Raw genomic sequence first — 26,544 nt, 5'->3', positions numbered from 1 at the left:
ACTTATCTTAAGTATACTCGATCTCCAGCAAAATTATGGAAGGTGATTTTGACCCATCTAGTGCAGCGGCATTTACTCGGTAAACTGTTCAGTAATGAGTTTTGCCTGGGCCTCTTGCTACCAGAGGCCCAGGCTATCATTACAGCCTTGTTTCAAATACAGATCAAAGAGCTGAATTCCAGAAGTGATGGTAACTACTCTCAATATCATGCATGACCATATTAAGCTCAGCTAATATTAAAGTTAGTAGACATCGGGGGGAAAATAAACCACAATGAATTGAGTCATACAAATGAAAATAGTTGTGGTTGTTGGAGACGACTTATCCCAGATCAAGGGCATCACTGCTTTAGGCCTATCACTCTTCAACATATACTTAATTGGTTGTCTATCTTGCAAAACATAAGAAGTGTAGATTTTTGCTGATTGCCGTGTCAATTGTGTTTGTAACTCCTCAGAAAATGAAGCGGTTCACATTTGCATGCTGCAAAATCTAGACAAATTTCAGGCTAGCATTGAGAAGTGGCAAGTAACATTTGTGCCACAAAAATGCCAGACGATAACCATCTCCCACACATGAAAATTGAGCCAAAGGCATCAACAATCTGCAGGTAGACAAAAGTGCTGGAGAAACTCAGCTGGTGCAGCAGCATCTATGGAGTGAAGGAAATAGGCAACATTTCGGGCCGAAGCCTGAAACGTTGCCCATTTCTTTCGCTCCATAGATGCTGCTGCACCTGCTGAGTTTCTCCAGCATTTTTGTCTATCTTCGATTTTCCATCAGTATTCCAATATCAGTATTTGTAAACTTGATATTGCAGTATACTACAAAACCTATCTTTTCTGGTTGGGTTTGGGATGGGGCGGGGGGACCACCCTTTTATTAACTTGCTTCCAGCAAAGACAAAGTGCTTTTTGAACAAGGGTTCCAAACCAAAACATCTGCATTCATGTTCTTCAGAGTTGGTGCCTGACCCGCTGAGTTATCCCAGTGCTTTGTGTCTTTCATAGTAAACCTGCAACTGCAGGTCTTTGTGTCTACGCTTTGCTTCCAATACTTGTTTTTCTTTGATTTTTTTTTTTGAGAACTTGCTATCAGCTTCCTTTTCTCCCTTTGGACTATTCTTATTGTTTCCATTGTACCAGTCATTTTGAGATAGAATAGAATGCCTTTTATTGTCGTTCAAACAGCTTGGTTGGAACGCAATTGCATTTTCTACAGTCTTAACAATCACAAAAAAACCCAAGACCCACACTTTACATAAACATCCATGACAGTGAATCTTCACCACCTCCCCCCCCCCTCCGAATCCTCCAATATTATGTGTATTCTTCCCTTTTCCCTGTTTTCAGTCACCTTCCCCATGCTTTCCTTTTTACTTGATTTCCCCTGAGGTGAAGGAGTAAAAAACTATTGTCCTAACTTAATTTTACATCTTTACTCTCCAACTTCAATCCACTTGAAAGGGGTTTGATTTATCAGATTTGATCTTTTAGAAATCAAATTAGGGTTGGTATCAAATGCCTGGCTTCCTGATTTTCCTTGTGGGAAATAAATGCATTTGGTATTTTTTTTTGTAAAAGATCTTTTGAATCCTAAAAAAATAATTTTAAAATTAACTTGGCAGAACAAAAACAAAAAAAACAAAATTCACCACTTTAGCTTTTCATCACTTCACTTCATGATTCAGCATTGACAAATTCTACAACCTGAAGTCCCAGAAATGTTATCTTTTAGTTTCTAAAATGTTAAAACCCCTGTCTCACGGTGCGAGTCCACCCACGAGTGATCCCGAGTTTAAAACAAATCAAACTCGTGGTAATCACGTAGAATTAACGTAGCGGGAACGTCGGAACTCGTGGACGTAACTCAGCGACTCGTAATGCTAACGGCAGGTACTTGGGAAACTTGTGAAATTCTTTCAACATGATGAAAGATTTCCACGAGTCAAATTTACTCTTGAGGTAAAAATTTTAAACTTTTAAACTCGTTGTAAGAATGTAGTAGTCCGTGAGTTTACCTTAGTGACTCATGAGTCTACCGTGGGCACACTTTTAACTCAGCGGTACAGGCAGAATCTCTGGAGAGAAGGAATGGGTGACGGGATGACGTTTCTAAAATTCTTCTGCGTCTTTGCGTTACTCCAGCACTGTGTTCACTTTTTGTCAACCAGCATCTGCCCTTTCTTGTGTATGACATTATTTGTATCCGTAGCAGGTTGATTGTCGCTCCCTTCAGTTTCCCAGGGGGTTGGGACGGGACTGGAGTTGGAAGGGAAAGGTGTCTGGGGGGGAGGAGGGAGGGGATGGGTTGGGGTGACTTAGTACGGGAGACAAGTGTAGGAGAGGTGTACTGACTGTGGGCAGACACTTTGGTAGACGCGTGAAAAGTGACCATACTGAGGGAATTCCCACGTATATGAAGCGTGAGTTCTACACGGCTCTGCCGGATGTTTGAGAATGGATTTGGTGGTTTGTACCCACTCCCCCTCCCTGCCCACTCACCCACCCACCAAGCCAGCCAGCCGGACCCCTCCTCGTTACAGCAGTGGATGGGGCAGAGAGCTGGGTCAGGGCTGGGATGGGAGCAGGGCAGATGAGGCGCACCAAAGGAACAAACAAGTTGATGGCTGCAAGGGGCAGGCGGCAGAGGTCTTGTGCCCCAGTGAGGTAGACCGCTCTTCCCCCTGTTAATGCACACACAGAAAGAGAGAGATGAGAGCAGAGAATGATCCCAGCCTAACCCAAGAGCCATGTCACCCCAGACAGATTAATGACGCCTGCGCATCCCCCCCCCACCCCAACCTCCCTCCACCTCAACTCACGCCTGGGCACCAAAGCAGCTCAGGAGGCGAACCCTGAGCTCCGTCTCCCAACAATCTGATGTGCAACTGATGTGAAAGAACAGCGGCTGTGGCCGGCCGGCACCCGGCATGGACTTCTCACACCCTCACACACGAAACGTGTGTGCGAATAAACAAAAACAAGGAATAATACCAAAGCCTGGCTTGAAAGGCAACTAAAAATATATTCCGCTTAGAACGACATCCGTCCACATTCAAAGATTTCATCTCTCGTCTCTCCGCAGTGTGTAGACCTGGCAGTAAATTCAATTAAAATATAGTAAACCTCCGCCCGCTGGCCTTCTAACTACGTGATGCGTGTTTCAAACAAATCATAAGTATAACTGCTCTGGCACTGGATGGTGTGCATTTTCCCCTCTGTAGGTCATATCAATAGATGTGGCCGCGCTGAATTCTATCTTTCACTCAAAGCCGCAGGATGGAGCTGCCTTCTTTAACACTGTTGCTTCACCGCCACCGCCTCTTTGTTGCACAATGGCAGCGAGTGCAGGGCCGAGATCCTGCCTAGTTTTTTTAAGTTCTGAAATTGAATAACTTTCAATACTGAATCAGAATGTACTTACTGTATGAGATGCTGTCCAGCTCCTCTATTTGATACTTAAAACAGGCTTTCATTCACGGTTGGCTCAAGAGTAACTTGGGAGGGGAACTTGGTACATCGCAGAAATGAGAAGTAAAAGACAAACTTAGACATACACGTGGGAACTCGTGTAAACTGATTTTTTTTTCCCCTTTTTTTTTTCTCTTCTTCTTTCACTCGGGATCACTCGTGGGTGGACTCGCACCGTGAGACAGGGCCATAACATTCCATAAAATAAAATCAAACCTATCCTCTTGAATCCATTCATGTAAATTATTGACACACCTGCTTAATTAATGCTGCCATGTAGGTTTTTAATGGATTTGTATTTGAGAGTTTGGACTAAGAATTCAGATTCGAGAATTTGAATTCATTTTTTTGGTTCAGAAAAGGAATAAAAAATTGACACAATTAAATGATTTATAAAACCCCAGCTGTGTAACTTTTCTTCCTATACCATATTTTGTAGCATAGTAAGCCACTGATTAAAATTGTAATAAGCTAAACATGTTAAGGAAAAATGGTGGTCTTGCCAGTAACCCCCCCGAATCCGTGGATGAAGAAACAAACAACATTGTTCAACAATCAGTTTCCTTGTATTTAGCTTTGAGTATCGATAAAAAAAAATCACGACCATTTGGCATTTATGTAATACCAATTAATTTACATAACTGAAATGATACTCAATCTAAAAAGTATTAATTTTCTTGCCAGTGTTATTAATTCTGAAGCACAATATTTTCACCGACGTGGGGAAATATTTTTGCATGCATTTAAGAAGGCTGATGTGAATATGTAAACCACAGGTCTATTTGAAGTTATATATTCTCCTTCAGTGGTATTGTTTTTCACAGCAGAACTCATTTAGTTTTGGGTTTGTAAAGAGTGCATTCTGGTTTGGTTTATAACTTGTTAAACCACATTCTAAACTGTCGAATTTATGAAATTAGGTTATTTACATTTTCTTGCTAGTATCTAAATCAAGAATAATGAGCTGGTTTTTGCACTCAGCAAAGAAATTAAGGAACTTGTCACTTCTACTTCTTCTTCTTGCGTATGGCGTGCACAGCCTAAAGTTGTCGGACAACTTGTTCTATTTGATCTTATTTGATTGTGCACCCCCGGTTGATTGCATTTGTCGAAACAGGGCGGACCACGTGAAGGTTGCAATCTCCCACCCCGAACTTGTCACTGATGATGATAAAAAGCGTACAGTGGAGATCACACTGACAAGCTAGCTGACACGCTGACTCAGGAACGAAAGAAGCTTCTTGTTGTTGAAGAAGCTGGAGGACTTTGCTCAGTCCATCATTGGTACTAACCTCCCCACCATTGAAGGGACTACAGCAAGTGCTGCATCAAGAAGGCAGCTAATATCAGAACAGCATCGGCCTAGCTACACACTTCTCGCTGCTACCCGTCGAGAAGAAGGTGCGACAACCTGAGAACGGTTGCCTCTAGGTTGAACAACAACCTCTTCCCGTCAGCCATCAGGTTCTTGAACCACCCAGCAAAAACCTAACCGCCACCCTTAACCATCTCAACCTTACAGAACTGCAATGGACACTACTGATATTCTATGCACTTTGGGTTTTGTCTAGTTTAAGTAGAATAATACCATTTATTGTTGTTGTTGCATCTAATGTAAACATTTAATTGTCTCGCTTCATATCCAGTGTTCATAACAAATAAATACTCTTGACTTGAGAGCTTGTATTTTGTTTGCTGCTATCTGGTGTTAATTCGAGGGAATTTTTTAAAACATAAAATGTCTTGCAAGTCTCCCGCTCTTCTTTTCACTTTAAGTTGAAGTATTTTAACAAACCTGGACTTGAACACAATTGTAAATGGGTTGATTAGTGACTTTGCAGATGATTGCTCGAGCTACGGACTGTAAGGCAGGGTATACTTTAACTACAGAAATGGGCAGAGTAATGGCAGATGGAGTTTATTCCGAGTCGGTGTGAAGTGTTGCACTTTGGGAGGTCGAATGTAAAGGAAAAGTATATGGTTAATAGCAAAACACGTGACATGATTAGTATAGAGAATGCTGCATGCATTAGGGGGTATTAGCTGAAAGGAGAGGTTGGACATATTTGGATTGGTAGTGGTAGCTGTGTGGAATGAGCTTCCAGTGAAGGTGGTGGAGGCAGGTTTGTTTTTATCATTTAAAAATAAATTGGATAGTTATATGGATGGGAAGGGAATGGAGGGTTATGGTCTGAGCGCAGGTATATGGGACTAGGGGAGATTATGTGTTCGGCACGGACTAGAAGGATCGAGATGGCCTGTTTCCGTGCTGTAATTGTTATATGGTTATATGGATTGTTTTCTCCTGAGCTCTGGAGGCTGAAGGGAGACCTGATAAAATTATGTAAAATTGAATCGTGGATAGGATACAGTCAGAACCTTTTTCCCCAGGGTGGAAATATCAAGAATAGCAGACATAGTTATACGGTGAAAGGGGCAAAGTTTAAAGGACATGTTACACAGAGGGTGGTGGGTGCCGGAAATGTGCTGCTTGGGGTGGTGGTGGAGCTAGATACGATATTGATGTTTAATAGGCTTTTAGATAAGTATGGGTGAGCAGGGAATGGATGGAGGGTTATGGATCACGTGCCCGCTGATGAGATTAGTGTGGCTTGCATCATGTTTGACACAAACATTATGGGTAGAAGGACCTGTTCCTGTGCTGTACTGTTCTGTTTTTGTTTAACCATTTTAAGTTTTTTACATTTTAATTGTTCTTAATTGTGTTTAATGTTTTTTGTAATTTTAGTTAAATAAATATGACGTGGTTTTCAAATGTTGAGTTTTTGTCAGACATTTGGAATCATTCAATTGCAATAACAACTTTCAAGGCTGATGGTGTAACCTTGAAGATAGACACAAAATGCTGGTGTGACTCAGTGGGAGAAGGAATGGGTTACGTTTCGGGTTTGAGATTGTTCTTCTTTCATTCCTTCTCTCCAGAGATGCTGCTTGGCCCGCTTAGTTACTCCAGCATTTTGTGTATCTTTGCTGTAAACCAACCTTATTGCAGTACCTTATTACACATCTGCAGTTCCTTCCTACACAGGGGTATAACCTCACTGGCTGTCAACACTATCCAGATATGAAATGTGCTAATTATTATCAGAGAGCCTGTGTAGAACTCTGAATGTTGCCAGTACATTGGGAACCTGCTTTCCTGAAGAAGACTGTCTGAGACCCTATTCAAAGAAACAGACATGCAACTGCCGAGCTCAAGTGGCTCATTGGTCAGAGCAGATCTGGTTTGTAACTGGCAGAACTGCTGTAGATTTGGGAGGAACAACAGCAGCAGCAGATTAGCAAGAGATACGACTGATTGGCTCTAGCCCAAGTGAAAGGAGAGAAGTGAGTCAGAGGGGTGAAAACCGTTGTAAACTGAGGAATTTGCTTTGTAAATTGGTAAATCAGGCAATTTATCAGTCAATTTAAGCAGGACAGCTCTTAGCGAGCGGCAGTGAGTGAGCGGCCTTGTGAGGGAAGTGCCCTGTGAGTAAAGTGAGAGTCTTCGGCGAGGAGGCTGAGGAGAGGAGACCACGCAATACGCTTGAGAGTGAGAGACGAAAGAAGGAGATGTCAGGCAAGCTGATTCAGTGCGATGCTTGCAGTATGTGGGAGGTCAAGGGCACCGCTGGTGCCTCTGGCTGCTACAAATGCGAAAAGTGCATCCAGGTAGAGCTCCTGAAGGGCCATGTTGGGGAACTGGAGAAGCAAGTGGACGACCTCCGGTTCGTACGAGAAACTGAGTCGTTCCTCGACAAGTCCTACAGTACGATTGTTACACCTAAGGTACTGGAAGAGAGAAGGTGGGAGACAGTGAGAAAGGGAGGGAAGCATGGAATGCCAACGTCCCCGGGTGGTGTACCTCTTGTAAACAGGTTCATCCGCTTAGAAGCTATTGGGACAGAAGACGTGAGCGGCAGACTGGCTTGCGATGCGAATAGGGCTGTTGAGCCAAAACCAAAAAGGCCTAAGGCAGGCAAGGCCATTGTAGTGGGAGACTCCATCGTGAGAGGTATGGACAGGGGTTTCTGCGGCAACAGACGGGATGCGAGGATGGTGTGCTGCCTTCCCGGTGCCAGGATCCAGGATGTCACGGACAGAGTGCAAAAAATCCTCAAGGGCGAAGGTGAACATCCGGAAGTGGTAGTGCATGTCGGCACATACGATGTCGGAAAAAAGGGGATGAATATTCTGCAGCGTGACTTTAGAGAGCTCGGAAAAATGTTGAAAAGCAGGACCTCCAGGGTTGTTATCTCCGGTTTGCTTCCAGTTCCCCGTGCAGGCGAGAGCAGGAACAGGGAGATACTGGACCTGAACGTGTGGCTGAGGAACTGGTGCACGGGGCAGGGATTTAGATTCTTAGATCACTGGGATCTGTTTTGGGGTAAGGGGGAACTGTACAAAAGGGACGGATTGCACCTTAACAGGTGTGGGACCAGCATTCTGGCAGGCAGGTTTGCCACTGCTACACGGGTGGCTTTAAACTGAATAAGGGGGGTGGGGTGTTGAATGGGATAGTGGAGGATGGAGTTAAAGGGAAAGGGTTTCTTAAATGTGTGAGCGTAGAGACCGAGGGGTGTAAAATGAGGGTAGAAGAAATAGGTAGCAAGGTGAAAAGTAAAAGTGGCAGGCAGACAAAACCAGGGCAAAAATCAAAAAGGGCCACTTTTCAACATAATTGCATAAGGGGTAAGAGTGTTGTAAAAACAAGCCTGAAGGCTTTGTGTCTCAATGCAAGGAGCATTCGTAATAAGGTGGATGAGTTTAATGTGCAGATAGCTATTAATGACTATGATATAGTTGGGATCACGGAGATATGGCTCCAGGGTGACCAAGGCTGGGAGCTGAACATCCAGGGATATTCAATATTCAGGAGGGATAGACAGAAAGGAAAAGGAGGTGGGGTAGCGTTACTGATTAGAGAGGGGATTAATGCAATGGAAAGGAAGGACATAAGTTTGGAGGATGTGGAATCGGTATGGGTAGAGCTGCGAAACACTAAGGGGCAGAAAACGCTGGTGGGTGTTGTGTACAGGCCACCTAACAGTAGTAGTGAAGTTGGAGATGGTATCAAACAGGAAATTAGAAATGCGCGCGACAAAGGCAAAACGGTTATAATGGGTGACTTCAATCTACATATAGATTGGGTGAATCAAATTGGCAGGGGTGCTGAGGAAGAGGATTTCTTGGAATGTATGCGGGATAGTTATCTAAATCAACATGTAGAGGAACCAACGAGAGAGCAGGCTATTTTAGACTGGGTATTGAGTAATGAGGAAGGGTTAGTTAGCAATCTTGTTGTACGTGCCACCTTGGGCAAGAGTGACCATAATATGGTTGAGTTCTTCATTAGGATGGAGAGTGACATTGTTAATTCAGAAATAATGGTTCTGAGCTTAAAGAAAGGTAACTTTGAGGGTATGAGACGTGAATTGGCCAAGATTGACTGGCAATTAATTCTAAAAGGGTTGACGGTGGATATGCAATGGAAGACATTTAAAGGCTGCATGGATGAACTACAAAAATTGTTCATACCAGTTTGGCAAAAGAATAAATCAGGGAAGGTAGTACATCCATGGATAACAAGGGAAATCAGGGATAGTATCAAAGCGAAGGATGATGCGTACAAATTAACCAGAAAAAGAAGCATACCGGAGGACTGGGAGAAATTCAAAGACCAGCAGAGGAGGACAAAGGGCTTAATTAGGAAAGGGAAAATAGATTATGAAAGAAACCTGGCAGGGAACATAAAAACTGACTGCAAAAGTTTTTATAGATATGTGAAAAGAAAGAGATTAGTTAAAACAAATGTAGTCAGAAACAGGGGAGTTTATCATGGGGAACAAGGATATGGCGGACCAATTGAATAACTACTTTGGTTCCGTCTTCACTAAGGAAGACATAAATAATTTGCCGGAAATAGCAGGGGACCGCGGGTCAAAGGAGTTGGAGGAATTGAGTGAAATCCAGGTTAGCCGGGAAGTGGTGTTGGGTAAATTGAATGGATTAAAGGCCGATAAATCCCCAGGGCCAGATAGGCTGCATCCCAGAGTACTTAAGGAAGTAGCTCCAGAAATAGTGGATGCATTAGTAATAATCTTTCAAAACTCTTTAGATTCTGGAGTAGTTCCTGAAGATTGGCGGGTAGCAAACGTAACCCCACTTTTTAAGAAGGGAGAGAGAGAGAAAATGGGGAATTACAGACCAGTTAGTCTAACATCGGTAGTGGGGAAACTGCTAGAGTCAGTTATTAAAGATGGGATAGCAGCACATTTGTAAAGTGGTGAAATCATTGGACAAAGTCAGCATGGATTTACGAAAGGTAAATCATGTCTGACGAATCTTATAGAATTTTTCGAGGATGTAACTAGTAGCGTGGATAGGGGAGAACCAGTGGATGTGGTGTATCTGGACTTCCAGAAGGCTTTCGACAAGGTCCCACATAAGAGATTAGTATACAAACTTAAAGCACAAGGCATTGGGGGTTTAGTATTGATGTGGATAGAGAACTGGCTGGCAAACAGGAAACAAAGAGTAGGAGTAAACGGGTCATTTTCACAATGGCAGGCAGTGACTAGTGGGGTACCGCAAGGCTCAGTGCTGGGACCCCAGCTATTTACAATATATATTAATGATCTGGATGAGGGAATTGAAGGCAATATCTCCAAGTTTGCGGATGACACTAAGCTGGGGGGCAGTGTTAGCTGTGAGGAGGATGCTAGGAGACTGCAAGGTGATTTGGATAGGCTGGGTGAGTGGGCAAATGTTTGGCAGATGCAGTATAATGTGGATAAATGTGAGGTTATCCATTTTGGTGGCAAAAATGGGAAAGCAGACTATTATCTAAATGGTGGTCGATTGGGAAAGGGGGAGATGCAGCGAGACCTGGGTGTCATGGTACACCAGTCATTGAAGGTAGGCATGCAGGTGCAGCAGGCAGTAAAGAAAGCGAATGGTATGTTAGCTTTCATTGCAAAAGGATTTGAGTATAGGAGCAGGGAGGTTCTACTGCAGTTGTACAGGGTCTTGGTGAGACCACACCTGGAGTATTGCGTACAGTTTTGGTCTCCAAATCTGAGGAAGGACATTATTGCCATAGAGGGAGTGCAGAGACGGTTCACCAGACTGAATCCTGGGATGTCAGGACTGTCTTATGAAGAAAGACTGGATAGACTTGGTTTACACTCTCTAGAATTTAGGAGATTGAGAGGGGATCTTATAGAAACTTACAAAATTCTTAAGGGGTTGGACAGGCTAGATGCAGGAAGATTGTTCCCGATGTTGGGGAAGTCCAGGAAAGGGGTCACAGCTTAAGGATAAGGGGGAAATCCTCTGTCATATTTATAAGATCCAAGCTCAGTGGACTGCTTAAATTGCCATGGAATGTCCTATGTTGCTTTGTAAAATTTGGATATAATTTGTTTTAGACAAATCTAAGAACCTGAAAAATTATTGGTTGTATGAAAGAGTTCAATTACAGGTTGAACCGATTTTCTGGCACCCCCGGTTCCAGAGCCTTTCTGGATTATCTGTTTTTCAGGACCAACATAGGTCATGTGTTAGTGAGCGGGCAAAATCATCTCTGGCCCCTCTCACCCTGGCCACAAACTCTTTGAATCACTTCCCTCTGGAAGGTGACTCCGGACTATCAAAGCTGTCGCAGCCAGACATTAAAAACAGTTTTTATCCACGAGTAGTTGCTCTACTCAACAGCCAAAAATCTGTAGCCTCTCTTTGATCTGGTATTTTGTTGGTTAACATGCTTGATCAATGGTGTTTTATCATGAATATTTTATTATTATTAATGTTTAGTGTTTTCTGAGTCATTTGTAATTGTTTCTGTATGTCATGTTACTTGTGGGCAGAGCACCAAGGCAAATTCCGTGTATGTGAATACTTGGCCAATAAACTTACTTACTTACTTAAACAACGATACATCCCTGGCCCATGAATGGCACCCCTCCCGTGACGCTAAAGCACCATGGAGTGCCAGAAATTTTAACACAAATATAAAATATAAACTGAATGACCCATCCCCCAGATCCTAATATTTCTCCGGCCATTTAGAGCTCCAGGTTTCGCCACCACCTCCCCCTGCTATGGAAGCGTCAGGTTATGAGAAGGGAGGGGGCTCCACGGTGAGCGAGTGCCTCTTGTCTTTGGCAGCGGCTTGAAGCAAGCACTGTCCCAGAGGCGACAACATGAGTCGCAACAACAGCCAGTGAAGAAGGACTTACTGGTGCAGACCAGTGGCATCGGTGCCTAGTTTTAAAGTGACATTAAGTGCTGGCGAAACTCAGCCAACTGAATCTGTCTGAGGAAGGGTCCGGATGTCACCTATCCATGTTCTCCAGAGATCCTGAATTACTCCAACATTTTGTATCCTTTCATTGTGTGCTGGTGCGCCTTGGGAGAGGGGTCAGAAGTCGGGGCTCCAAATGGCCATGAGACAGTGCGAGCCGAAGATTTGCCTGCTACATTCAATATCTATTATAAGGGAGTGGTTAAAACTAGGTATTACTGTATAGTCTTTGCGAAACTGTTAGAGAGAAGATTGAGAGCATAGTTGACTCTTTCAAGACGGGTACATGACCGGAAAGAACTCTCGCCACTCACAATGCCATCTGTGGCTGTTCAGGAAATTTCAACCGAGCTATTGTAATTTTGTCGGGATTTTTGTGGTGGGCAGACCATCAGTTGCTGGAAAATTGATGTTGAACCTGTAGTCGCTCCTGTATTGCTGCTTTGCATATTGAGTCTAGGTCCTATGATTCATATTTTTGAAATCTTGAGTCCATGTCAATTAACTCCTTTGTTTAAAATTCCTCTCTAATTATATTTGTGTGGGAGCGTTAAAATTGCAAAAATCAAAACTTCATCTTGTGTGGATGTGAATGTTGTGAATTGTCTAACTTCATCCTGGACAAGCCTTCGGAAGTTTGTATGTTCGATGACAGCACACTTTCTAATCTGATTAGTTCACCAGTCAGTAACCTCTGAAGGTTGGCTACCATACTTCTTAAGATTGCACATTTCTCTATAAAGTGTGAAGTCCCCAATAGTGTAGAATAGAACTTGAGTTGGAGCACAGAGAGAGATTTAAATGACTTGACTGATCGGCTTTTGCCATCTTGTCATTAATTGTGGAAGAATTTAAAGGTAATTTCAGGCATGTATATTATAGGCTTCCACTTCAGAAATACTTTTGTTATAATTGTGTTCATAGTCATTATATAATAATGGTACAGGAAAATGACTCATTGCATCCATTCCTAGGTAAAGTAATATTACTTGACGCGCTGTGACTTTGCAAACTTGCCGAGATATTTAGTTGCATAAATCTTTGCTTTTCAGCGTTGTGCAGTTGAAATTTCCTCCCCGCCCCCACCAACAAATTGTGTTGCATTACTTGGTACATTTGATAGAGTACATCCGGGATCATGACAGCCATGTGTTACTGATACATATTTTGCATCAAGGTCATATAACAGAACAACATTCCAAGTCCAATGCTTTTTTGTCTTAATCGTAGTAAAACTCCATAAAGGTTTGATTCTTTCCATTAGCTCAAGCCTATATAGTTTGTGCCATCTTGATGCCACTATCTTGTCCTGGCACCTGTTTTGGAACAGTTACGGGGTGGAGTATTTTGCAGAAGAGGGTTAACAAAAATAATTGATAGGGATTAACGGGTCACTTTCAGAATGACAGGCAGTGACTAGTGGGGCACTGCAAGGCTCGATGCTGGGACGGCAGCTATTTACAATATACATTAATGATTTAGATGAAGGGATTAAAAGTAACATTAGCAAATTTGCAGATGTCACAAAGCTGTGTGGAAGGGTGAACTGTGAGAAGGCTGCTATGAAGACGCAGGGTGACTTGGACAGGTTGGGTGAGTGGGCAGATGCATGGCAGATGCAGTTTAATGTGGATAAATGTGAAGTTATCCATTTTGGTGGCAAAAACAGGAAGGCAGATTATTACCTGAATGGTGGCAAGTTGGGGAAAATAGGAAGTACAATGAGATCTGTGGGTCCTTGTTCATCATTCACTGAAATTAAGCAGGCAGGTACAACAGGCAGGGAAAAAAGCGAATGGCATGTTGGCCTTCATAATACAAGGAGTTGAGTATAGGAGGAAAGAGGCCCTTCTGCAGTTGTACAGGGCCCGAGTGAGACCACACCTGGAGTATTGTGCGCAGTTTTGGTCTCCAAATTTGGGGAAGGACATTCTTGCTATTGAAGGGGTGCAGAGTTGGTTAACAATGTTAATTCCAGGGATGGCATAACTGTCATATGTTGATAGAATGGAGTGGCTGGGCTTGTATACTCTGGAATTTAGAAGGACGAGAGGGGATTTTATTAAAACATTTAAGATTATTAAAGGTTTGGACATGCTAGAGGCAGGAAACATGTTCCCGATGTTGGGAGAGTCCAGAACCTGGGGCACAGTTTTAGAATAAGGGGTAAGCCATTTAGAACCGAGATGAGGAAAAACCTTTTCACACAGTTGTGAATCTGTGGAATTCTCTGTGTCAGAAGGCAGTGGAGGGCAATTCTCTGGAGGCTTTCAAGAGAGTTAGATAGAGCTCTTAAAGATAGCGGAGCCGAGGGATATAGGGAGAAGGCAGGAACGGGATATTGATTGTGGATGATCAGCCATGATCACAGTGAATGGTGGTGCTGGCTCGAATGGCCAAATAGCCTACTCCTGCGTCTATTGTCTATTGTCTATATCCTGATGAAATGTCCACCTGGTGCATTCTTTTGGATACATCAGAATTTCAAGACCAAGTTATCGATACTCTTTATGGTTGGACAAGAAAATGGGGTGAAATGATTTTAGTCTAAATCTAAATTTTATTAGTTATTTAAGTATGACATCGGATGGAAGCTGCAAACCCAAATCTGTTGCACTTATGTGCAATGACAATAACATTTATTATTATTATTAAGAAGGGTGGAGCAGTGGTAGAGTTGCTGCCTTACAGTGCTGGGTTTGATGCCGACTACGGGTGCTGCCTGTACGGAACTTTTACGTTCTCCCTGACCTGGTGTGTTTTCTCCAGGTGCTTAGGTTTGCTCCCACATTCCAAAGACTTGTAGGTTTGTAAGTCAATTACCTTCTGTAAACTATCCCTCGTGTGTAGGAAAGAACTAGTGTATGGGTGATCGTTGGTACGCTGGAGGGCCTGTTTCCATGCTGTATCTCTAAACTAAAAAAAGCCAGTATAATTAAACTGAATTACTCACGCTCTGCTTTGTTTTCTTTGTGTACACAGCAAATCCCCGTTATATCAGACCATGCGGGAAGGGAATCATTATTACCGATTGCCCGCTATAACTGAGTATGGGGTAAATATTAGTTTAACCCAAGGGCGGTTGGGAAGAAATGTGCCCCCATGGTGGGGGGGGGAGGGGGTGAACCAGGTAATTCATTGGCCAGGGAGCCTGGCGCAAACGTGGGTGTGGTGCAATGGGAGACTTGCGCTGCTATGTGGTGACTGAGGCTTGTGTTGCCACTGCGACGCAGGAACATTAGCACATGCTGCATCTGCATACAACACCCCAGAATCTTGATTTGCCCGCTGCAAGCCCATTCCCAATGCAATGCTGTTCCAAGTGTTTTACTGCTCGCTCTCTCCCTGCGGCTGTTGTTTCCCTGGCTTTCGTTGGCTCCACTGTCACCCGACACCGCAAACGTACGTCTCGGTCCGCTATAACCGAAATCCGTGTTCAGAGGTCATAATAACGGGTTGACTGTGTCTAAGCATTCTATCTTCATTTTTACTATCCACCATGGGAAACACAGTTTTTTTAAATCAAAGTTTGTTGAAGGGTGATGTAGTGGAGTGTGGGCCTCTGGATGCTTTCAACAGAGAGTTAGATAGAGCTCTTAGGGATAGCGGAGTTAAGGGATATGGGGAGAAGGCAGGAACGGGGTACTGATTGTGGGTGATCAGCCATGATCATTGAATGGTGGTGCTGGCTTGAAGGGCCGAATGGCCTACTCCTGCACCTATTGTCTATATTGGAACAAATGTACATGAATGGGGTAGTGGAGTAGATAGATAAGTGATCAAGGTGAAGAGAAGGTTACAAGAAGGGATGGTGTTGACCAGGATAAAGCAAGGAAAAGCTATGGAAAAACAAATGCAGTCACTGAGGTATAGGGAGGAATGTGGATTGGATGTGTTAAGTAAAATTCTTGATCAGTGACTGGAGAGTGGCTAAGATATTTTTTTTTGTTAAAAATGATTTGTATTTGTTGACTAGAACCTTCCAATGGATTGATATGTATCCTCGGGTATTTTCTGTACATTTTGAGCAACTATTGGGGGTTAATCATGCGTCTCACAATTTCATGTTTACAGTATTGTTGTGTTTCTTTACAGCATTTCTTAATATCTACAGTATTAGGCTAGGAACCTGATACAGACAAATAATAATTTTTGTTGATGTGTACAATGACCAATGTGGGTGCGGTGAATCGAGGGGCCTATTTCTGAGCTGTATGACTGTGAAATACTTGTTACAATCCTCTAACCAATCATTGCATAATATGAATCATTACAGAACTATTGAAACATTGACTATGAGACAGACATTTATCCAACTGTGCCTGTTGTTTTTTGTTGTTAAAAACACCAGTCATGCTCAGTCTCGACAGAAACCATTCCTTGGCTTTTGCCCATCGGTCCAAGTTCCTTATCCCATATAACTTATTTTCCAAATTATTTGTGGGCACTCCTTCCAATGCCATTTACTAGATTCTGACAAATGAGCAGGAAACAATTCCCCTCTCTTTGGTGCATCTTTTGCCAATGATATTACTGTTTATCAATTCCAAACGTTACTAATGAGTGGACAAGTTATCATCATAGTTTTATATACTTTAGCTTATTTTATCCAGTTTCCAGAATGTGGTTATTGTGGCAAACAATATGGCATGTGATTCTTCATAATGGGGTCTTGTATAAACTGGCCAAATTTTGGGTTGAAACAGTGCTCTTCGATGTAACTGTTACATGGTACCTTCTAAACATTTTTCTTAGATGCATAGTTCTTAAATTCCACTTTATTTACTTGGAAGCTGCTGGATAGATTGGGTTCATAAATCCATGCAACTTTGAAGACATACTCTTTGAGATTCTTTTAATGTCTACTTTGATTAAATTGTCTTGGGCGATCTCAATCTATGCATGTCAGGAAAGTCATCATCCCAGCAAATACAGTTGAGATGGAGAGCTTGGGAGAATGGAGTAAAATCTCTACAGAAGTTAAGATTGAGCATATGACCCTCTTTTTGTTTACTTTTCACCTCGAGCCTTTGTCACCTACTCCACCTGTCTGCCAATCATTCTCCCCTTCCCCGTATATTCCTCCCCCATCTCACCTGTATCCATGTATCCATCTATCATTTGTCAGACTTTGCCCACCCACCTTTTCCAGTTTTTTCCCCTTATATTCTGGTCTGAAGAAGAGCCCTGACCTGAAACGTCATCTATTCATTCCCTCCACAGGTGCTGCCTAACCCAGTCAGTTCCTCCAGCACTTTTTTTGCACTAGATTCCAACATCAGCTGTCTATTGTGTCTTCAAGACATTAATTTTACTGTATAATTATTGTACCTAAGTGGACTTGTACAGATGAGATTTGAGGTCAAATGTGTAATCTAGTTCAATTTTTTAATAAGATTATATAGCCTACTGTCTGACCGCAGTTCAATCAAGCTCTGACAATCTGCTAACCAGTTGTGCAGAAGTCCCAATGATTTGGTATTTGGCTCAGCAGAACCTTCCCTTTCCCTTTTTAAACTCACCCTCGCCCTCGGTTTCCATAATAAAAATCACGCAAAGTGCTGGAGTTGCACAGCGAGTCAGGCAACATCCCTGTAGAATGTGGATAGGTGACCTTTCAGGTGAGTACCCTTCGTCAGACTCTCGTGGTGGGCCTGACACTTGAGCTGTGGGCATAAGGGTACAAAGGTAAAGCTGCTGTTGAGGACTAACTATTCTGCATCAGAAAGAGGGAGGTCAGAAGGGTGAAAATAATAAATGGTGGAAATGGGTTCCATACTCTCCACTGGATTTGTGGAAAGATTGTTATACTACCATGTAACATTTTTGTAAAGTTCATTAAATTTATGTAGTAAACCATGTAAAGTTCATTAAATTTATGTTGGGTTATAAATAGAAGAAGATACAATAGTCTAGAAAACCTGTGTCCCGCCTTACTAAAATTCCACTGGGTTTTTACTGGGGTTTTACTGAGTAAACATGCATTGTGTTCCAAATTAGATTGAAACAAACTTGCACTTTATGGAAAATAATTGAAGTAGGGTTAATAGCTACGCAAAGTTCAATTCCATTTGCTCCTCTGCAGATAAAAAACAACTCCTACCGTGTGTTGAGATCTAAACACCTCGGCCCACGGTCTAAATGGAATAATCAGTACATGGTGGCAACTGCCTGGTAAGAATGGCACATTTTACTTTTTAATTAGCTCTAGTTTACTTTTTAATTAGCTCAATTAAAAAGTAAACTAGAGCTAATTAAAAAGTAAAATGTGCCATTCTTACCAGGCAGTTGCCACCATGTACTGATTATTCCATTTAGACCGTGGGCCGAGGTGCTTTTTCATTTTGTGACCCAAATCACGTATCTACCTGTATTTATAACGTGTTGTGTAAAAATATTTTAGAAATCATACGTGAAACTCGAAGACCAAAACCTGCACATATTTTTTAAATATGAGGAAAAACCTCCAATTTTCCGAGTAGTAATTGTCCAATCATTGCACGTTTGACATTGAGTCGGATGGCAATTGACCAATCACTCGCTTTGTTTCATGGTAGCTAGACAGCAAGCACTCTGGGATCATGGCTGCCTCCTAATTACATCAAAACAATTGCCTGGTTTTGAAGGAATAAAGGTAATGCTGATAATTTTGTTTTACAATTGATTTATAGTTGTACAGTTATGATGTGAACTTTTAAATAAAAATGCAAAATAAAAATGTAGAGCTAGGATTGGGATTCTGGTCAGGGTCAGTGTCAGTCAGTTGGTCGGGCTGTCGGTAGGCTGGTGGATGCTGCGAGGGGTTGGTCGGGTTGACGGCCAGCCGGTGAGTGCTGCGAGCGAGTGGGCGGACTGACGGAGCTGGCGCTATGGGGGGCGCTGAAGGCAGCTCGGGCGGCATGCAGAGCAGTGCTGCTCACCACCATCATCACCATGATGATCCAGAAGGGCATGCTGGCCACACTTACGCAGCCCACAGCCGGTCCCAGCCGTGGGCAGCTCTGGAAGGGTTCCTGTTCCTCACTCTGGCTGATTGTATTCAAGACATCCTTCATGTTCTGGTACCATGCTAAACTGCAAATATAGCCAATCGACATAGCCATTAGTAAATGCCTTGCATCATATTTCAAGCGACCTTCATTTAAATTTTAATGGTTGGCCAGGCTGTCAGTTTTTCTAAAACTGTTAAACTTGTTTTTACTCTGGATTACAGTTCCATTGGAATCTGTGAAACTATCTTTTGAAAGGTCTTAAATTAATCTTGAATGTACTTGTGGGTTAGTTGTCATGGTTGTATTATTGCTTGTGTACTCGCATGTAATTGATATGACTGTCACAACACTGAGTCTTTCTCTATTATATTACCTTTCAAGCAAATAAAATTTCAGCCAGCTCAATGTGTAAACGGAATAGGAAAAATTATTTTCTAAGAATGTTTTTGAAACATTTAAATTTTAATAGTAATCCATGGTAGTTTAGAGCGTGAGCCAGTGCTATGTGTGTGCTTCTATTTCTGAAGGGAAATTACTTGTGAAGGAGGTTTGGAAACGAGGATTATGCACCTTAATTCATTACAATTTGAGAACGATAACTGAAACTCTAACTGTTAATAAATGTGTTGGCATATCAATTGCTGAGTAGCCTGCATCGTGTTGACTGATGAAGGGACCGCAGCCAGATTTGCTGCTGATGCAAAGATAGATGAGTTAACTTGAGATTTAACACTATTTTCTGACTGGGTACTAGGCAGCCTTGCAGAATCATATTATTTTTATTTTTGTGTTAGAGCTGGTCATTTTGTTTTTGCTGTAACTCATTCTCCTATTTTTCCCTATTAATTAGCAAAGCCAGATCTAGTTGGCCATGTCCCATTGCCCCGTATTTTGCAACTTTTACATTCATTTGTTTATGTTCTCACTCTATGAATGTCCATATTGCAACAGTAGTTAATTTTATCTTTCTGTAGTTACTTCCATTTGCATGAGTTCAGATGTCCTTACGTCCCATCCTATCAGTGATGCTCCCATTATCCAATCCATCCTCTCTGTATTTTGAAACACGTTTGTTTTCTCTCTCATAGCCAAAGTAATAGAAACATAGAAATTAGGTGCAGGAGTAGGCCATTCGGCCCTTCGAGCCTGCACCGCCATTCAATATGATCATGGCTGATCATCCAACTCAGTATCCCGTACCTGCCTTCTCTCCATACCCTCTGATCCCCTTAGCCACAAGGGCCACATCTAACTCCCTCTTAAATATAGCCAATGCACTGGCCTCAACTACCCTCTGTGGCAGAGAGTTCCAGAGATTCACCACTCTCTGTGTGAAAAAAGTTCTTCTCATCTCGGTTTTAAAGGATTTCCCCCTTATCCTTAAGCTGTGACCCCTTGTCCTGGACTTCCCTAATATCGGGAACAATCTTCCTGCATCTAGCCTGTCGAACCCCTTAAGAATTTTGTAAGTTTCTATAAGATCCCCTCTCAATCTCCTAAATTCTAGAGAGTATAAACCAAGTCTATCCAGTCTTTCTTCATAAGACAGTCCTGACATCCCAGGAATCAGTCTGGTGAACCTTCTCTGCTCTCCCTCTATGGCAATAATGTCCTTCCTCAGATTTGGAGACCAAAACTGTACGCAATACTCCAGGTGTGGTCTCACCAAGACCCTGTACAACAGCAGTATAACCTCCCTGCTCCTATACTCAAATCCTTTTGCTATGAAAGCTAACATACCATTCGCTTTCTTCACTGCCTGCTGCACCTGCATGCCTACTTTCAATGACTGGTGTACCATGACACCCAGGTCTCGCTGCATCTCCCCTTTTCCTAGTCGGCCACCATTTAGATAATAGTCTGCTTTCCTGTTTTTGCCACCAAAATGGATAACCTCGCATTTATCCACATTATACTGCATCTGCCAAACATTTGCCCACTCACCCAGCCTATCCAAGTCACCTTGCAGTCTCCTAGCATCCTCCTCACAGCTAACACTGCCCCCCAGCTTAGTGTCATCCGCAAACTTGGAGATATTGCCTTCAATTCCCTCATCCAGATCATTAATATATATTGTAAATAGCTGGGGTCCCAGCACTGAGCCTTGCGGTACACCACTAGTCACTGCCTGCCAATGTGAAAAGGACCCGTTTACTCCTACTCTTTGCTTCCTGTTTGCCAGCCAGTTCTCTATCCACATCAATACTGAACCCCCAATGCCGTGTACTTTAAGTTTGTATGCTAATCTCTTATGTGGGACCTTGTCGAAAGCCTTCTGGAAGTCCAGATACACCACATCCACTGGTTCTCCCCTATCCACGCTACTAGTTACATCCTCGAAAAATTCTATAAGATTCGTCGGACATGATTTACCTTTTGTAAATCCATGCTGATTTTGTCCAATGATTTCACCACTTTCCAAATGTGCTGCTATCCCATCTTTAATAACTGACTCTAGCAGTTTCCCCACTACCGATGTTAGACTAACTGGTCTGTAATTCCCCGTTTTCTCTCTCCCACCCATCTTAAAAAGTGGGGTTACGTTCGCTAACCGCCAATCCTCAGGAACCTAATACAGCAGGTCAGGCAGCATCTCTGGAAGACATGGATATGTGACTTTTTGGTTCAGGGCCCTTCTTCAGACCTGCTGAGTTACTCCAGCGCTTTGTGTTCTGCGCAAGTTTCCAGCATTTGCAGTTCCTTTTGTTGACATCTTGTTTTCTTTCTCACCCAGTTCGGAGAGAGGTTCTTTGACCTGATGTATTAACCCTATATCTCTTTACACAAATGCTGTTGACCTGAGTGTTTCCAGCATTTCTGTTCTTATTTTGGCCAGGTTAGCAAATTTTGAGGAGGACACAGTAATGCAGCTAATAGAGCTTCTTCGACCTGGAGATCATTAATTCTTTAGTTTACTACCTTTTAAATTTGGTACTTTCAATATTGCCCTTTTCAAGTTTACTTTTGAAAATACCTAAAGGTAAATTATGGAAATAATTAATTGAAAAGCTTTCATAGTATTTGTCATCTTTTTAATAAAATAGTGTTTCATTTTCAGATAGTTTGGGTTCACCTTGCTTATTAACTTGTTATTTCATTTTGCTGCTGTGCCAGTACATATCTACTGAGTATCTTAGTCATATTTCCCTGCAATCTTTACTTTTGAGATGACCCCATTTCTGATCATGTGATTTGTTCTTCAAACTATTTATTGCATTTGGAGCTTACCTTTGTTCTTTTTAATACGTCACAGTAGATCAGTGAGAAAACAAATACACCATTTTGGCATTTTGTATGGATGTTTTTAAATGTTGCGCTGTTATAAATCTTATTTGATTACCATTTGAATCCCCTTTATTACAGATCCCCTTCAGAATAATAGTTGATAAGTAGCTTTCAATGTTGAATGAAAGTCAGGGTGGAAAATGACATTCTGCAATTGTTTATTATTATTAGGTGGGTATTTCATTATATGTCATAGAAAAGGTGTTGAGATAAGAAACTTACTGTTTCTTCTCCATTGTTTCCTTTTATAGACGTTAGATTTGGACAAAAATGCACTACAAAAAGTAAAGAAATCAGCAAAATCAATAAACACTTCAGGTCAAGGTATGTTTCAGTATTTATTCATTAATAAGCAAATATATATATATATATAAGAAATGTAATTTATATCTGTTACAGCATCTAATTATATTCATTAATCAAAGAATATTGTTAAACTGTTGGATGATCAGTATTCCCCCGGTTAAATGCAGTCCATTGTAATTCACAAGGTGCTTGTTGTAAATGTTTAAAGATGATAGGAATAGTAAAAAAAAAATGAGATTAGACCTTTTAGCATAGAGGTTCTTTGGTGTTTGTGGCCTTTGAATTCTATTTATCATAAACCGATGTAAACATCAAAATATTGTTTTTCAATGTAGTTTTGCTGCAATATCATGGACAACTGGTCTAAGAAATTCTAGCCCATTTTTGATATGGAATTGGTGCAGTCTGTATGTTCGGGCGCAGGATGTTCCAATCAGCTATTAATGATGCAATGTTTGGGGAGTTTTTCAAAATATACCAGTTACTTTCTAACACCATCCCTCTCTTCCACGTCTCTAGTTGAAGACGTTGGCTGCCAAAGTGTCTTGAAATGTACTGACTCAGCCATTGTGAGCAATGCAATATACCCCTTCAATTAATTATCGGTTCCCTAGAATAGATTTATTGGGGGCTCATATCTCATACATTGAGAAATGCATTACAATCGGAAAAGCAGTGAATTGACATGAACTGCAGCAGCAAATGTGTTTCTCACATGCTGTACTTGGGATGGATCCGGTCTATTGTCTATTGAAGCAGTTGAATGGTTCTGAAATTTAATGTCCTAGTCATTCCATAATTGACTGACACTTTAAATCCACGTGACTTCATCCAGACGTGAGGAGAAGGATTCATCACTTGTAGTGTTCAGCAATCTCCCCCCACCCCCCATTTTTTTATTTGAGTGGAGACCTTGGTGAATGCTCATTCTAAGATTAATTGCAATCTTGTTAAGTATCTTTATTTATTCCGCAACATTTTCTTTATCTGGGAGCCAATACATATCTACCAGTCATGGGATGGAAGCTTGAATGAATTGCTGACAGTTCCTTTCCAAACTGCCAGAATTTTTCCTCGGCACTAAGTGTGGTTCAAGATTCCTGTGGGAATGCAGAAGTGCTCAACTTGTTGGCTGATCTCCAATGGCAATTTCGTGACTAGGCTTTGACTTTATACTCCACGTGGAGCCCAGCAGCAGAGCATGATTGCATTGCCATTTATCAGTAGTTGTGCTTGCAAAACTGCACTTGTGCCAGTTCTAATCTGGCCAAGCACAAAGGTAGACACTCATTTGACTGGAGGGGAATAGCTATAAAAAGAAGATATACATGATGTACATTTAAGTGAACGTTTTAATGTTTTCAGTTATGTCAATGTTTTTTAAGTGATTTTTCTTGTAGTAATTGTTTGAAAGTCTCATTCTATATTTAATTTTTTTTAAACATCCAGGAGAGCTATAATCAGCAGCCAAAATGTAGGAGCAAAACTTAGACAACTATCTTGTGATGAGGGTCGGGGAAGGTGGCAACAGTGTTCCAGGTTGCCCAGATAAAGGCATGACGTTGCTTGCAGGCTTGTTGTCATAATGGGGCGAGTATAAAACAGAACAGAGAATCTAGAAATACTCATAACGGGTCAGGCATCACCTGTGGAGAGAGTATCAGGATGATGATCTTTTGTCAGAACTGGGAAAATTTAATGGAGGAGTGGGGAGAAGAAGAATGCCTGTTCTACGGTGGTAATCAAGAGAAAATGGATGGCACGGATAAGTGGTTAAAAAAAGACTGTTAATGGCTGTCTTGAACAGACATAAAGAAGAGATAAACAACCATTCTGGAACTGCTAGGTACATAACATAGCAGTGGCTGGAAATCTGAAACAAAGGAAAATGCTTTGGAAACCCCACAAATGAGGCACCGTATGTGGAGAGAGAAAAACTGAGTTGCATTAGAACTGGTCAGATTGAAAAAACAGCATTTGGCATCCCTGGAGAGAGAAACAGAGCTAATGCCCCACCACCCCTCACAACCTACCCCTCACCCCAGGACCATCACTTGATCTACAGACCTCCCACCCTAGTATTTTGTTTTTACATCTGAATTGACCTGGTCTGACAAAAAACAGAAAGCCATAGCATGCCTTCGGGTAAAATGTGATATTGTTTCTTCATCTTATGCTGGACCTTGTTGGAAAAGCATGGCAGCCAAAGACAGAAGTCAGAGTGGGGTTGGATGACGAATTAAAGTGAGTGGGAACTGGAAGTTCAGATCACTTGAATCTGAACTTTGTGCAAAGTAGTCGTTAAATCTCCATTTGATTTCTCCAGTATATAAAAGATGGCTGGCGTTCTAAGCACTGACTGCTGTATGATAAATTGGAAGAAGTACAACAGAATTACTGTTTCACCTGGGAGTGTTTTGGTCCCTTGATGAGCGTATCTTTCCGTGTCTTACTGAAGGTGAAGCAGAACTAGAGATTACCTGTTGAACATGGAAGTTGGCTGAGTGGGAAGTCAAAGCAAACAAACTCTATTTTTGCTTTGGGTGGGAAGAAAATGGAACAAATCAAGTTTGTTCCTTTTTCTGCACATCTGTTCACAATTCCTCTCTTCCCACCTATTCTTGCTATAGGTGATTGTGAATTGTGAACAGATGTGCAGAAAATGGAACAAACTTGATTTGTTCCATTTTCTTTCCACCCATGGCAAGAATAGGGTTTCATTGCTTTTACTTTCCACTCAGCCAACCTCCGTGTTCAATATGTCATCTCTAGTTTTGCTCCATTGCTCAACATAACTGCTCCTCTCTCCTAATCTTTCAGCTTTTTAAAAAAAGGTGATTCATTCTTCCGTCACTTACATAGGCACTCTGCATCTTGTGTTACCTTGCAGTTGCAACTTAGTCCTTAGACTGTACACTTTCCCCAACAACAAGCCCTGGGTCACCAGTGACAAAGGTCCTTCTCAACCAGAAGAAGAGGGCCTTCAGGATTGGTGACAGGGAGGAGGTGAAACGGGTGCAGAAAGACTAAGACAGGGCAAGAACAACTACAGGCGGAAGCTGGAGAGGAAACTTCAGCAGAACAACATGAGGGATGAGGAGTGGGGTGAAGAGCATTACAGGCTACAAGAAGACCAGTGGTCTGCAGAGGGAAAGCAATCGGGACTGGGCCAATGCGCTAAACCTATTTTAATTTTAATAGATTTTATGTGGGGGTGTGAGCACTGCCCACCCTCCCTCCTGCTCCCCGACAGTCTCTCCCCCTCAATCCCCCTGGTCCATTTCCTCTGCCCTTTGCCAAGCCTGACCATCAAGGTTGAGCAGGTGAGGAAGGAGCTGAGCAGACTCCGCCCAGGCAAAGCTACGGGTCCCGATGGTGTCAGCCCTAGGGTACTCGAGGCGTGTGCCAGCCAGTTGTGTGGAATGTGACGGCATATCTTCATCCTGAGCCTGGAGAGGATTCCTGATATGTGGAAGCCATCCTGTCTGGTTCCCGTACCAAAGAGGACTCGCAACAGCTCCTCCAATGACTACAGGCCGGTGAGGCTGGTGCTCACTCGCCTGCGACCCCTGGTTAAACCCTACCTGGATCCCCTGCAGTGCGCTTACCAAGCAAAGATGGGGTTGAGGACGCCATGATCCACCTGCTCCATCGTTCCTATGCTTACCTGGATAAGCCGGGAAGCATTGTGAAAGTCATGTTTTTTTTTACTTCTCCAGTGCTTTTAACATGATCCGGCCTGCACTGCTAGGGAGCAAACTGACGAAGATGCGGGTGGATGCTCCATTGGTGTCCTGGATCACCAACTACCTGACTGGACGACCACAATATGTCAGGCTACAGAAATGTGTCTCGGACATGGACCCCACAGGGGATGGTCCTCTCTCCCTTCCTATTTACCATCTACATCTCGGACTTCAGATATAACTCCGCCTCCTGCCACTTGCAGAAGTTTTCAGATGACTACAATTGTGGGCTGCATCAGTGATGGGAGGGAAGCTGAATACAGAGATGTAGTCAATTACTTTGTTGAGTGGTGTGGGCTGAATCACCTACAGCTCAACACTGACAAGACTAAGGAGTTGGTGGTGGACTTTAGGAGGAGAGGCACATCCCTGTCTCCTGTCTCTATCAATGGTGTGAATGTGCAGTTTACCAGGGAGTACAGATACCTGGGAGTGC

At 42.4% G+C, this 26,544-nt stretch overlaps 1 protein-coding gene across 5 annotated transcripts in view; it reads left to right on the top strand.

Moving 5' to 3' along the window:
* Positions 1–26,544, top strand: part of LOC129696711 (arf-GAP with SH3 domain, ANK repeat and PH domain-containing protein 1-like) — a 196,086-nt gene that overhangs the window by 56,426 nt on the left and 113,116 nt on the right. For all 5 annotated transcript variants that reach the window (XM_055634834.1, XM_055634832.1, XM_055634835.1 and 2 more), the window contains one exon: positions 22,308–22,380. In XM_055634834.1, coding sequence (XP_055490809.1) covers positions 22,308–22,380 — 73 coding nt within the window. The remainder of the gene's footprint in view (positions 1–22,307; positions 22,381–26,544) is intronic.

Source organism: Leucoraja erinacea, chromosome 4, assembly GCF_028641065.1.
Source record: "Leucoraja erinacea ecotype New England chromosome 4, Leri_hhj_1, whole genome shotgun sequence".
NCBI lineage: Eukaryota > Metazoa > Chordata > Chondrichthyes > Rajiformes > Rajidae > Leucoraja > Leucoraja erinaceus.
Note: the sequence above shows the minus strand (reverse complement) of the source record. Positions and strands in the feature narration are given on the sequence as shown.